Raw genomic sequence first — 13,163 nt, forward strand, 5'->3', positions numbered from 1 at the left:
GTTTCTCTCTCTACGTAATAGAAGCAACTATAGAGACAAATATCGGAAAATGTACGTAATAAACTACGAAATGGAGACAAATATCGGAAAATAATTATTTTATCTCAAATATATATTTAACGTCATTAATTCTGCATAGCTGACGCTAAATCTGTAATACAATTACTAACGCTGGGTCTGTGAGATCCACTTAATTTATGTTGACTAAAAGGTATTCATTAATTTCAAAGAATCAAATAACCATTCGCATGAAAAGGGATAAATACTAAGTTCATTTTAATAACAATAATTTTGCAGATACAACATAAAAATTAATTGAGTGGTCCAATAGATTCATCGTCAGCTTCGGAAGGTTAAAAGCAATCGTAAAGGAAATACATTCGTTTTTAGAAGTGTTCAAAGGCAATTTGCCACCATGTTATTGATCACACACATTTCATTCATTTGCCACCGTGTGATTTAATTTTATCAATATTACATGCCAATAATTCAAATCGAGAAGCTTCACGATAGCGATATCTTAGTTCACTAATGGCGCGTCGTATACCAGATTCCTGGAGCACGGAACGTTTATGGCGATCGTGCCAGGAATGCAACATATGCCCTGTGAACAACATATTCCCCGGGATCAGTAGGGCGAATAGAAACCGGAAAGGTATACCGGGGCCACCGAGTTTGCCCAGCCACTCGATCGAAATACTTAAGGAAGGATAGCTGCAGCTGGGATTCCGATATAACGCTGATCCGACGTTTCTGTACGAAGATTAATGTTCAAATTGAAAACGTTTCTTGAATTCCAAGTGAATCCGCCCTTAATCGCTCGCTGCGAAATAATCGGAGTACGTTGACTCGCTCGCTGGTAAACAGAGTGAGAGAAGATCCGATACTATTACCTTTCAAGTTGCAGACTCATTTACCCATCTCTCTTCGCACATAGGTGTCCTGTACTTATTATGTGTGTATATTAGTGGAATTGCTATTTGTTTGCTTCTGTCGTTTTGACAAATATTTTATTTGCCAAGAAATTTTATGTTTGAAACTGAAAATATTACTGACGAATATAAATGTCTTTCAAACTCGTAAAAGAACTTCCTAAAATATTTCCCAGTAGATCCGGTTCTACTGCATGTAGCATACCGCACGTCCCACTCTTTTAAGACTTAGTTAATCATATTTTACGAGAAACCTCTTTAGTGATCTCTTTCGAGTGCTTTCCGGCGCGTCTTACTGGATTCGAGTTTTAAAGCCTTTAGCACGTACGACCGATGGAACGTCTCTCGTTGTATGTTTCATCGGCCGATCGTAAAGGTGATGTTCATTGACGTTCCGCGGAAGCGCACAGATGTGAATGTAGATGAGAATGGTGTGCCTCTATTGAGGCTTTTCGCACCACGATCCTTCAGCCGGGTCAGAAGGAACAGGCATTCGTGGATTTAGTTGGGCGTGAATGGCGCGATATCGCGGCTTGGCGCTCACGAAAAATCGATTCAGTCTAGACGCCGTCTTTGTGATACAGATTTCTGAATCGGCTATTGCCGCCGCTCGATTACGCGTAAAAAGCTTTATGACTCCCTGTTCGTCCTTTCTGCGTAACATATCAGCTTTGAAGTTCGGTATATTAAAAGGAAAGCTTATTTGTTATAATACTTTTACGATCAATGTAATAGTGTAGTTTCGATATATTATATTTCTCCAATTACGAAATGTAAGAAAGGCCATGACATCTCTTAAAGAATGTATTTATCAATATCATATTTAGAAAATTTCATGTACAATAATATGATTTTCTATTAAATAGAAAGCGTGCAACCTTATAAATGACATATTTTCGAGTAGTTTTCATTGTGTATTGTCTATACACTCAAACCAAATGTCATTTAAACGGAAACTCGTTAGCATCGTCAACAACCGTCGACGTCGTTGGTCTATTTGAATAGTATTCCCTTGACAGATACTATCAAATTAAGAACATTGTCTTTGTGTGTGCAACTTCGTGTCATGTTATATTCAGTAACAGCAGTTCTGTGTACGAAACTTTTTCTACTACGTAAAACTTTGGATATAGTCGAAGAAGTTGCTAACGTTGTCTACAATAGTTTTTACGCGAAGTAAAGTCTAAATAAAATATGAAATATCTCATAAATTATTGATTTTTCAATGAGCTTATCTCAATATTTTTATATACAAAATAATAAAAGAAGTCAATTTATGTAAAAAGAAACGCATATATTAAAGATATATGGTTTTATTTTTAAGAAATTTTAAAATGTGCACGTCGTAAATGCATTGTTACACTTATAAAAAGAGTAACATTATACAAAATGTAAAATATATTATTACGAGTACTGATTACTTCTATTTCTTTCCTAGTCTCAACTGTAAGAAAGACAATCCCTTCAAAAAATTGTATGAATCATACATGTAACATATAGTGTTGTCGTTAAAATGTATATAAGTGAAAATACAAGCGTGTTATGAGATCTGGATAACTTAATAGGACAAAATAATCGGACAAGGGAAAAATTCCAGTTTTGGTTCCCAATTTAATCATCTATAACGGATGCTATTAATATACGATGATATAAAAATAAATAACAGATAATGGAAAAAGAAAATTGTTAGAGATGAAATTTTTTGATTGTGTGTGTGTGTGTGTGTGTGTGTGTGAATAATGAAACTATAAAGAAATTCTCTGTGGCTCTAGTAATTGCCTTTTATATAAAAAATAATTTTCGTTCGTAGAAAAAGAACACAGAAGAGAGAGAAAAAAATATCTTATGGTTACTAATAACACTGAGTGTAGAATGGAAAATATGTGTTAAAAAGAAAATAAAAACTTATCTTTTTTAAATAAATGTATTCTACATTGTTTGTTTATATTTTTCTCTCTTTTATTTAGAAAAATAATTAAAACTAAGCATAAGTTCACTATATTATACCAGTATGGCAGCATTTATTTCAATTGCCGAAATCTGTTACAAAAGCTATCACATTCGACAACATTCGTTATTACAAATACTCTTAAAAAATCACTAAATAAAGTTTTTAAATTTTATTTGTTTTTAAATTATCATGATGAAAGATCGCCAAAGAGATTAATATTTTAATAAAGAATAATATCTTAATTAGCTTCTAAATCTAAATTATTTATAATATGAGAATATTTGATATAGAGTTTTACAAAATATATTATTTAAAAAAACTATTTCATAACAAAGATATTTTCCTCTACTATTGAAAACAACAGCTGTCTTAAGAAACTAAGGTAACAATTTTTTCTCACACGAATCAAATAATTTTGATATCCTTGTGTATTCGTATTCACCTCCGTCTTAGCAAGACGTGCACTCTTTGTTATTCAAGAAAGCTATTCGCACAATTCTGAGAGCTTGGTCATACTTTTTCGTAAACATGCTCCAACACGCGTTGCATAGTGTGTGCCAGGCAAAGTTCAACTATATCCGTAGATTTATTCAAACAAAAATCTCTCATGGCAAAGACAGTTGTAGATATTTGTTTCAAGAAAATTTTTACAAAGATAATAAAAATTTAAATCATTATTTTGTACGAACATATATAGAAATGAAAAAATTGCAATTTATTAAAAAATATAACTTTGATTAATTAAGAAAAAAAAGAATTAGTTTAGCATTTAAAAAATAATTGAAAAAAAGTTAACATATTACTGTAACTTTTTATCACACTGCGAATTCTAATTACGTATTACTTCATCATTTGATATAATTCTACAGATTTAATTTCAGTTTCTTTTCCGTGATTTTTGTGTTCCAGAAAGCTTCTTGTGGTTTGCCAGGCGAAAAACGGGATTACGGATGTGACGACACGATGACGCGAAATCCGCAACGACGGGTAAATTACCCGTACGCTGTAGATCGGCGGCGGATACCGAGGATGGTCCTTCAGATTCTGTTGATTCAGAATTTTATTACATTTAAAGTTGTCGCTCAGATAGCCGAATGTCCGCCGCCGGAAATAATAACGGGCTGTCCCTGCTATAACTTTGAAGACGGTCTCTTTCTGGAATGCGCTGGCGCTACGGAAGAGACTCTAAGAACTACGCTGCAAGGCGTACTGAGTACCAGCGGTAAGTTATTATAAATGTTTAAGAGAACAAAAACAAGACTTCTTAATGATATAATTAAGAAATGAAATATGACTTTATTGCAAATAAAACATTTTTATAATTTTGTGCAGAAACACTTTATTTGAAATGTAAACGTCAGAAATCATTGTATATATAATACTTTCGAATTTCAAAATAAGTATTTCTATAAAAAAAATTTATAGATTATAAAATATTTAAAATTTTGAATTATACACGTGTATTAATGTTACTGTGATTATAATAATTGTAGTGATCATTTTTCTTTAGAATGTTTAAACGCGATTAAATATTTAATGACAAAAGCATCAGCTTTATCAATTAAGCGCTCTGCTTAAACTTATTCGTCACACCTCATTTAATGCTCAACTACCAGTACATGTGTACTTTCTTGTATTTCTATGTAGTTTCAATGTAAAATTGACGCGATGGAAGAGAACCATTTTCTGTAATGCGTTCCATAAAACTAATGAAACGTGCAATCAGCCAATGCTGTCAAATTCGAAGTTTATGCTATCGCGATTCAATGAAATTAATAGCTACGCTTTTTACGATCGTTTCCAGGCGCGGGCACGATGGTACAATCGTTGAGTGTTTACGAGCTCGACAAAAGCATCGAAGAACTAAAAGAGGGTGCCTTCCCGCCCGGCTCACAAATCAGACATCTTCAAATATCACATTCATCTTTGCGGGAAGTAAGCGAGGGCGCTTTCACGAATTTGAAAGATAGCCTGGAATCCTTGGCACTGGTTTCCGGTCGTTTGCCCCACGTGCCTCAAAAATCATTGGCCGATCTACGGAAGCTAGCTGCCTTGGATCTCGAGACAAATTTGATACAAGATCTCTCATCCTACTGTTTTTATGGCTTGAAGCTGATGAAGCTAACTCTGAAAGGAAATCAAATATCGAAAATTTCTGAATACGCATTCGCGGGCCTCGAGGACAGTCTTAGTGATCTGGATTTAGCTGAAAACAAGTTGAAACTATTTCCCATGGCTCCCTTGAGGAGACTCGAGAGCTTAGCTTCACTCAGGCTGGCGTGGAACGAGATATCGGAGCTGCCCGACGACGGTTACAGTCTCCTCAGCTCTCTGCTGATTCTCGATTTGAGCAGCAACAATTTCGAGAAACTGGCCGAGGACTGCTTCAGACCCTGTCCCATCCTTCACACCCTATCCCTCTACTATAACTCCATTGAGAGCATACACAAGGACGCTTTCGCATCGCTGAAGGATCTAGAGTCGATCGATTTGAGCCACAACAAAATAGTCTTCCTCGATGTGGCGACATTCAAGGGGAACGAACGTCTGCGCACGATCGAACTTAGTCATAACCACATTCACTATATCGGCGGTGTGTTCGCGCGACTACCCGAATTGAGGGAACTTTATCTGGCGGAAAACAATATCCTAGAGATCCCGGGAGATGCGTTCGCCGGCAGCGTTAGTCTCGCGGTGGTGTATCTCCAGCAAAACGCCATCCGTAGAATAGACGCCAAGGGTCTCACGAGTCTCACGCAGCTGGCGCAATTGCATCTGAGTAACAACTATATCGAGAAAGTGCCGCGGGAATTCCTGGAGCATTGCGAAAACCTCTCGTCGCTTTCCCTGGATGGTAACAAGATCCGCGAGTTACAGCCGGGGACATTTCTTAAGCTGCATCAATTGCGCGAGCTGCGGCTGCAGGATAATCATATAACGGAAGTAAAACGCGGCGTTTTCACACCACTCCCGGCGCTCCTTGAGTTGCATTTGCAAAACAACGCCATTACTTCTATGGAGACGGGCGCGCTGAGGACGCTGAATAGCCTTCAGCACGTTAATCTGCAGGGCAATCAGCTGACCATGCTCGGCGATGTCTTTCAGCTGTCCGCCTTGGAATCGTCTTCCGGCGGAAGCTCTTTGGTGTCTATTCAACTGGATAGCAACGGCTTGGCTGTTTTACACAATGACTCTCTGCGCGGCCAAGCGTCTGTCAGAATCATGTGGCTAGGTCATAACAAACTGACACACCTGCAAGCTCCTCTCTTCAGGGATCTCCTTTTGGTGGAACGTCTTTATCTGACGAACAATTCCATATCCAGGATCGAAGACGGCGCTTTTCAGCCGATGCAAGCTTTAAAATTTCTCGAGCTCAGCATGAATAAGCTGAATCATGTAACAGCAAGGACATTTTCGGAGCTGCACGAGCTTGAGGAACTGTATTTACAGGACAACGGCTTGAAAAGACTCGATCCTTACGCATTAACGGCCCTTAAAAAGCTGAAAGTGTTGGATCTGGCGAATAATTATCTCACCGTTTTACAAGATGGGATTTTTCAGGAAGATTTGCCAATTAAAACGTTGAATCTAAAAAACTGCTCGATAACCACGATAGAAAACGGTGCTTTTCGCGGACTCAACAATTTGTTCGATCTTAATTTAGACGACAATCTCCTCACAGCGACGGCACTGCTGCGTCTGCACGTCCCCGGTCTTCGAACACTCGCAGCGTCCGGCAACAATTTCAGTCAGATCACGGAGCACTGTTTCAATGGATTGCCGTCTCTGCAGGAGCTATTCCTGGACAGCTCGCAAATAAGTCAATTGCCGGAGACTATCTTCGTGCTGAATCGAAATCTGGCACGTTTACACCTGAACCACAATCATCTGCGTGCTCTGCCGCCAGGTATTTTCGATAGATTACTATCACTGCGGGAGATACATCTGAATCATAATCGATTTCAGGATATTCCATACTCGGCGCTCGCGAGCGCCCTCAATCTCGAGATTCTCACATTATCAACCAACGAAATTCTCAATGTCGACGTCGCCAGTTTCGCTAGCTTGAAACATCTGAAAGAGTTGGATCTGAGCCACAATAAGATTGAAACGATGTCTGGTTTCGCGATGGCTAATCTATCGCGCTTGATATCCGTAGATCTCAGCCACAACAATTTGAACGCTCTACCGGCGAACTTCTTCGCGCATTCGTCCTTGTTGCGCAGAGTGGACTTATCAGAAAATAAATTCCGGCAGATACCCGCGGTGGCTCTCTCGGGTCAGAATCTTCCCGGTCTGACCTGGTTAAATCTTACGCGAAACCCTCTAAACAGAATTCATGATCTGCCATCGGAGGCGATGTATCCTATTCTCCAGGAAGTACATATATCCGGCACCAATCTGAGCATAGTGACTTCGCAAGATTTTGAGGCTTTTCCCGCGTTGTTGCATCTTTACCTGAGTCAGAATTGCATCTTGCGAGTATCACCAGGTGCATTTCGCAGCCTCCCGAATTTGCTCACTCTTCATCTCGGCATGAATAGCTTGGAAATCGTACCGAAAGAACGGCTTCAGGGCATGGAGCATTTACGGATACTCAATTTAACGCATAACCGTCTAAAAGAGCTGGAAGAATTCCCGGAGGATCTCAAGTCTCTTCAAATACTGGACCTGTCTTACAATCAGATCGGCATTGTCGGCAAAGTGACGTTCAAGAATTTAATTAGCCTAGTGGAGCTGCATCTTTATGGTAACTGGATAAACGCCATCTCCAGCGAGGCATTTAGACCCTTGAAGAAGTTACGTCTACTTGACTTGAGTAGGAATTACTTGGAGAACTTGCCGCTGAACGCTTTCCGACCACTCGAGACGCAAATAAGGAGCTTGCGGGCTGAAGGTGAGCTACTTAAACACGCCTAGTATTTGTAATTAATTTCGCGCTCGCACGTGAAAGAAAATGATATACGAGAATTTCCTTTCGTCTATGCCACGGAGAGCTATCGATTCGAACAAAGTTACTACTACTTGAAAATCAATCGTATCGCCGGTCACGTATCGCCATATCTCGAATCAATATTCAACATTGAAACAATCAAACAAGTCTCGTAACTCGTTTCCTTCAGCGAAATCCATGAATTTGAGTTTCTCACAATGTCTTAATATATCTTGAAAGCTTATTTAAAATGTATTACGGGCTATATATTCCTTTTATTACAAAATGTATAACAAGATCCGAGATAGCATATATTAACCTCTATACGGTAGTAAAATACCATCCCGTTAATCCGTTTATTCATGAATCACGTAGATATGTTTTATGCTAATTGGAAAGTATTGAACCGGAATTATAAAATTTAATTATTGTTAATGTATGAGGTCTGTAATTAATTTTAGTCAATTACAATGCGCGAGAGAATAAATGAGATTTATATTTATTATAATACTTTCATTTATTATACGTGATTTTTTAATTATTTGAATTAAATTTCCAATGAATAGCTCGAGAGAATGAATAAAGAGTCTCATTGTAGTTAAAAGCAACCAAAATATAAATTATTCAAAAATTTCTTTTTGTGTGAAATTTTTATAATTTATAAATATAATATATATTTTTGCACTAACCGGATAAATTAATTTTAATTATAATTAAAATTTACATTATTTAAACATTTTTAATATATAATAAAATTATTTAATTTAATATTCAAATACATACTTAATATTGGAAAATGATTATAATATATATTTGTAACATTAATTATTATATTCTTTATTAACATATTGTTGATCAAGACACAAAAAAAAATTAGAAAAAAAACAGAGATGAAAAATAAATACACGAACGCTATAATGAAAACTTTATTAATTTTGAAATCTCTAATAACTTCGCACGATGATTTATATTTATGCTTTCCTAAACACGAGTGAACTTGTTACCCGATAATAACGTTCGAGCAACAAAAGACATATCAGTTTGGAAAGCATGAATGTAAATCATTGTACAAAGTTGTTGAAGCTCTTAAAATTAATAAAGTTTTCATTGTAGAATTAATGATTTGTTTATTTAGTATTTTTTGCCGCAACTTATTTTTTTCTGATTTTTCGCACATATATATTATAAATATATTTTCATTTAGTCGAATTAATTTAAAGTGGCTGCTAGCTACGAACATTAGTTCTTGTATGAAACGCTTGGTTAATAACATGTTAATTAATAGTCTTGATATAAAAACATTTATAAAATTATGTGATGAAATTTTACATAAAATTTTTGATCTGCAATATTGACTTTTTATAAAATGATACTAATAATGTTTTACGCGCAATAATTGTTTAAATAATATTTCGATAAAACGATGTGCAAAATTAAATTTAGAAAAAAAGTATATAACAATAAATTATATAATAATTGAAAAAAATATTTCAGTTATATCATATTTATAAAATATAATAAGAAATATAATTGTGCACGAAGGAATCAAGTTAATCCATATACAATATATAAATATACTCATAAAAATGTACAATTAGCACAATTATTCTTAAATTCTTAAATTACAATAATGAAATATTATACATTTAAGATAGATAAATTTTACTTATCCTATATAAATAAAGAGTCAAAAATAGGTTCTGGAATGCGTATTAATTAATCTTTCAGAAGTATTCGTTGAGCATTTCAAAATAGTTGAGTAATCTGAATACTGACTTACTTCAATATACTGCTGGTATCTCGTTTTTATTATGTTCTTGAAAGAAAGTAAATTATAAAATATTTACATTTCAAATTAGATTTGTCTAATTTTTAACAATTTTATTTTGACGAAATCGCTATGTGTTTATGACGAATCTTAGCACAATATTACGAAATGTTCGTCAATTCATGATGTCATTATTGTGGAATTTTCTACAATTTGCATATTGGAGAGGATATTTCAATATTGATTCGCTATTCTTCGAAATTCGAATTTAGTTTTTAAATCGATCTTGATGAATAGAATGTCGCGAACAATAGCCAATTTTGTTTCATTGGCAGAGAACCCGTTACACTGCGGCTGCGAGTCGCAAGAATTGTGGGAATGGTTGAGAGACCATCAGAAATTGGTGAGTGGGGTCGGTGGTGGTCGTAGCCGCGGAAGAAATGGTGTCGGAGTCGGTGACGTCGAGGGCGGTTTGTTAAGATGCGAGCAACCACCCGAGCTCCGTGGTCTCGTCTTCCTCGATCTTGACCCCCACGCTTTCTGTTCCGCTCCGCTGGTCCTGAAACTCGCAATTCAAGACATTCAGCCTTTCTCCGTTCTAGTATCGTGGCAGAGCAGGAATCATTCCGGCCTTCATGGATACCAAGTGGCATACCATGCCTTGGACAACGTCGACGAGGTAAGAGTTTTTTTATTGTTATGCGAGGAAAATCGTAACCCTTACGCTACGTTGAATAAAGTGAACAGAAAGGAAACATTAAGTTAAAAAAAAATAACTGTACGTTATCAATTTATAAGTAGAACGTGTCTCCATTAAATTATATATTATTAAGTGAAATTGTTTTTATTATTATATTATTATTTCAAATATAGGAAAACTTTAAAATTGTAGTAATAGCATAACTCTAAATTATATTTCAAATTACATATATAATTTAATATAAAATTTTCATTCCTGTAACTCTTCTCAAAATTCGTAATGTTTATTTATTTATTCATAGCATTCCGTTATTATATTATATTACATTATTATATTTATATTTTAAATTTTCTTACATAATGTGGCACGTGGTTGTGAGAAAATATATATGTTAAAAATTTATATTAAATTTTATGCATATAATTTATGATATACAGACTAAAAATATGCTGCATTATTTCTTCGAACGTCATTTCTTATTTACTCGACGCAAAGGTAAGAAGCCCGCGCATGTTGATTGCGAAATGCTTCCGCCGGGTTTCAGGTTCGAGGTAAGCTGCTCGATCCAAAAGCACGTTCGGTGAGATTGACGAAGTTGGCGTCTGACACGCGCTACCTGATCTGCGTACTTGGTTTGGGCAGCTGGGGCACGCCGATCCCGGAGGATATCGGCTCTTGGCAGTGGAACGCCTCGCACGATGACGTGATCGAGGGATCCTCGTTGCCCGTGATGGTGAACTCGCTCACGAGCCGGTGTACCGAAGTCAGAACTTTGGACGCGCCCGATTCGATAGTGGGCGACGGTACAGTGAGCGACAGGGGCAGTTTGGCGAATATCCTCACGAGGCGGCTAGGTCTGATCGTGGGCAGCTGCATGGGTTTCGTGGTCTTTGTGGTGCTGATCTCCGTTCTAGGTTACATGAAAATGAAGAAGCAGAGAGCGACGATCAAACGAGATCAGCCCATGTCTTCAAATCCACCGGAATACATGTCCTACAGACATTTCTCGTTACAGAGCGGCGATAGAGCAGAGAATACCTGTCCGAGTTTCATCAGTAATATCGGGCCGCCGCCCCTCAGCTCGTAGCAAAAGGTGAAGGAGTCTCGTAAAGAGACCATTGACATCGAGATGAAAACCGTGTCGACTTGCACCAGTATCTACAGCTAATAATCGCGCTGCACAAGGAGACAACGACGCGTCGCGTCGACGACACTTCCGGTGTCGTCGGAAAAAGATGAAGAGCAGGGGTGGGCCGACTGGGTGTAGTATCGAGTCTTCGAACTTTTAACACGCGTTTTAAATAATCGAAATAAGAAACCGTATATTATGTCGATCACATCGTGGAACGGTGATTTATGACGATTGGGATTCTATTCCGGTCGTCACGAGACATAATTTCTTTTACTTCGCGTAACCCACGAGACAAATGCTATTCGACTAACATAGCGAAATAATCAAAACAATCGACACGGCAATCGGTAAACTTATTCAATCGGCAGCATTTCGACGGAAAAGAATTTTTATATCATATATCGTCGAACGTGACCGCAACGTCAATGTTTTCACGATTAAATTTACATTGTGTACGAAAGAAGGAATTCGAAATAGCAAAGTGCCAAAAATATATGTTTCCTACGTACAAATCTCTCACTCGCGATTGTTATAAACAATTTTCTGCTGTGAGAAGAGAAGAACGTCCTCAAGTGACTTAATCTCATCACGCCATCAGTAAGAAAGCATCGGCAAACGTCAGTATGCACGACTTCAGCACGTCATGGCATTCGAAATCCGTGCCAAGAGACTGAGAAATATTCTCGCCTGAAATTTAAGGACTGCCTGCGAGAAAATCAAATGTATGCGATAAAATTAGCATTTTGACAGGAGATTTTATCGAAGCGAATTACTCTTTACGATTTCTCTTCTTTTTTACGATGTACATCATAAGGAAAAACCGCCGACTGTTATCGGCGCTATATTTCCACTGCTTTACGAAACGAGCAACCGAGCAACGACGTATCGATCCTCTCTCACACACGAAACTTCGAATCTCTCATACGAAGACTGATTTTTTACGCCGTTTAAAATTTCTTTCATAATTCCGAGACTCTTCTGCGTATCGTATACTTGGCGCGACACTTTTTTGTAAATATGTAACGTGAAACATCGCGGCATAACGATGTCCATGCAGATGTGTATCCGTGAAATCCATCTTTATAGTGCTGCGCAAGCAATATTACACTTATTCGTATTGATAGTTTCTAATGATCAGCACTAACGTAATTAAGAAGAAATGCGATCCTCGATGAAAGACGTCGGCATCATCGTCTTTGAAACATCACGATTTTACAAACAAGGGAAGATTTTACAAACAATCGTGATCTAGCCTCTTCGATTTTGATAATATCGCGTTACGAGGCAGACACACCTCGTGACATTCGAACAAACACATTCGAATTCTTGAATTATGAAAGACTATGTGTGATTCCTGCCAAAAAAAAGAAAAGAAGAAATAATTGATTCCAAGTTGCCAAATGTTAATTGTGTATCGAATATCGAAAAAAATCGGTTTATTGTATATAGATAGAGGATATGTATACACATAGCATTCTTTATTATAGCCTAGGTTTTCGGTTAATAAAAGTATCCCACAAAGCTGTAGATTGATTACGCCAGTTATTATTATATACTTCCTCAATCCTTATTAACAAATTAATTATTAACAATTAATTTTTATCTTAGTTTCTTTATTATTTTATAAAAAAAAAATGTTTGGTGTTCGTAACTATAATCGCATGATAAAATCATTATGATTAAGAGCTCCATTTTTGTAGTTATCACTGTTATAATGTTAGTATTAATAATTATGTACATATGCCAT

The 13,163-nt window shown here is 36.8% G+C and overlaps 1 protein-coding gene across 2 annotated transcripts in view; it reads left to right on the forward strand.

The window, feature by feature from the left end:
* The window catches only part of LOC108748380 (protein artichoke-like), a 105,074-nt gene extending 92,139 nt beyond the window's left edge, over positions 1–12,935 (forward strand). For both annotated transcript variants that reach the window (XM_018486516.1, XM_018486517.1), the window contains exons 3-6: positions 3,793–4,105; positions 4,688–7,780; positions 9,920–10,263; positions 10,829–12,935. In XM_018486516.1, coding sequence (XP_018342018.1) covers positions 3,847–4,105; positions 4,688–7,780; positions 9,920–10,263; positions 10,829–11,371 — 4,239 coding nt within the window. In that variant the 5' untranslated portion in view covers positions 3,793–3,846 and the 3' untranslated portion in view covers positions 11,372–12,935. The remainder of the gene's footprint in view (positions 1–3,792; positions 4,106–4,687; positions 7,781–9,919; positions 10,264–10,828) is intronic.
* The last annotated feature ends 228 nt before the right edge of the window (positions 12,936–13,163 follow it).

The sequence above is a fragment of the Trachymyrmex septentrionalis genome, unplaced genomic scaffold, assembly GCF_001594115.1.
Source record: "Trachymyrmex septentrionalis isolate Tsep2-gDNA-1 unplaced genomic scaffold, Tsep1.0 scaffold22, whole genome shotgun sequence".
Classification (NCBI taxonomy): Eukaryota; Metazoa; Arthropoda; class Insecta; order Hymenoptera; family Formicidae; genus Trachymyrmex; species Trachymyrmex septentrionalis.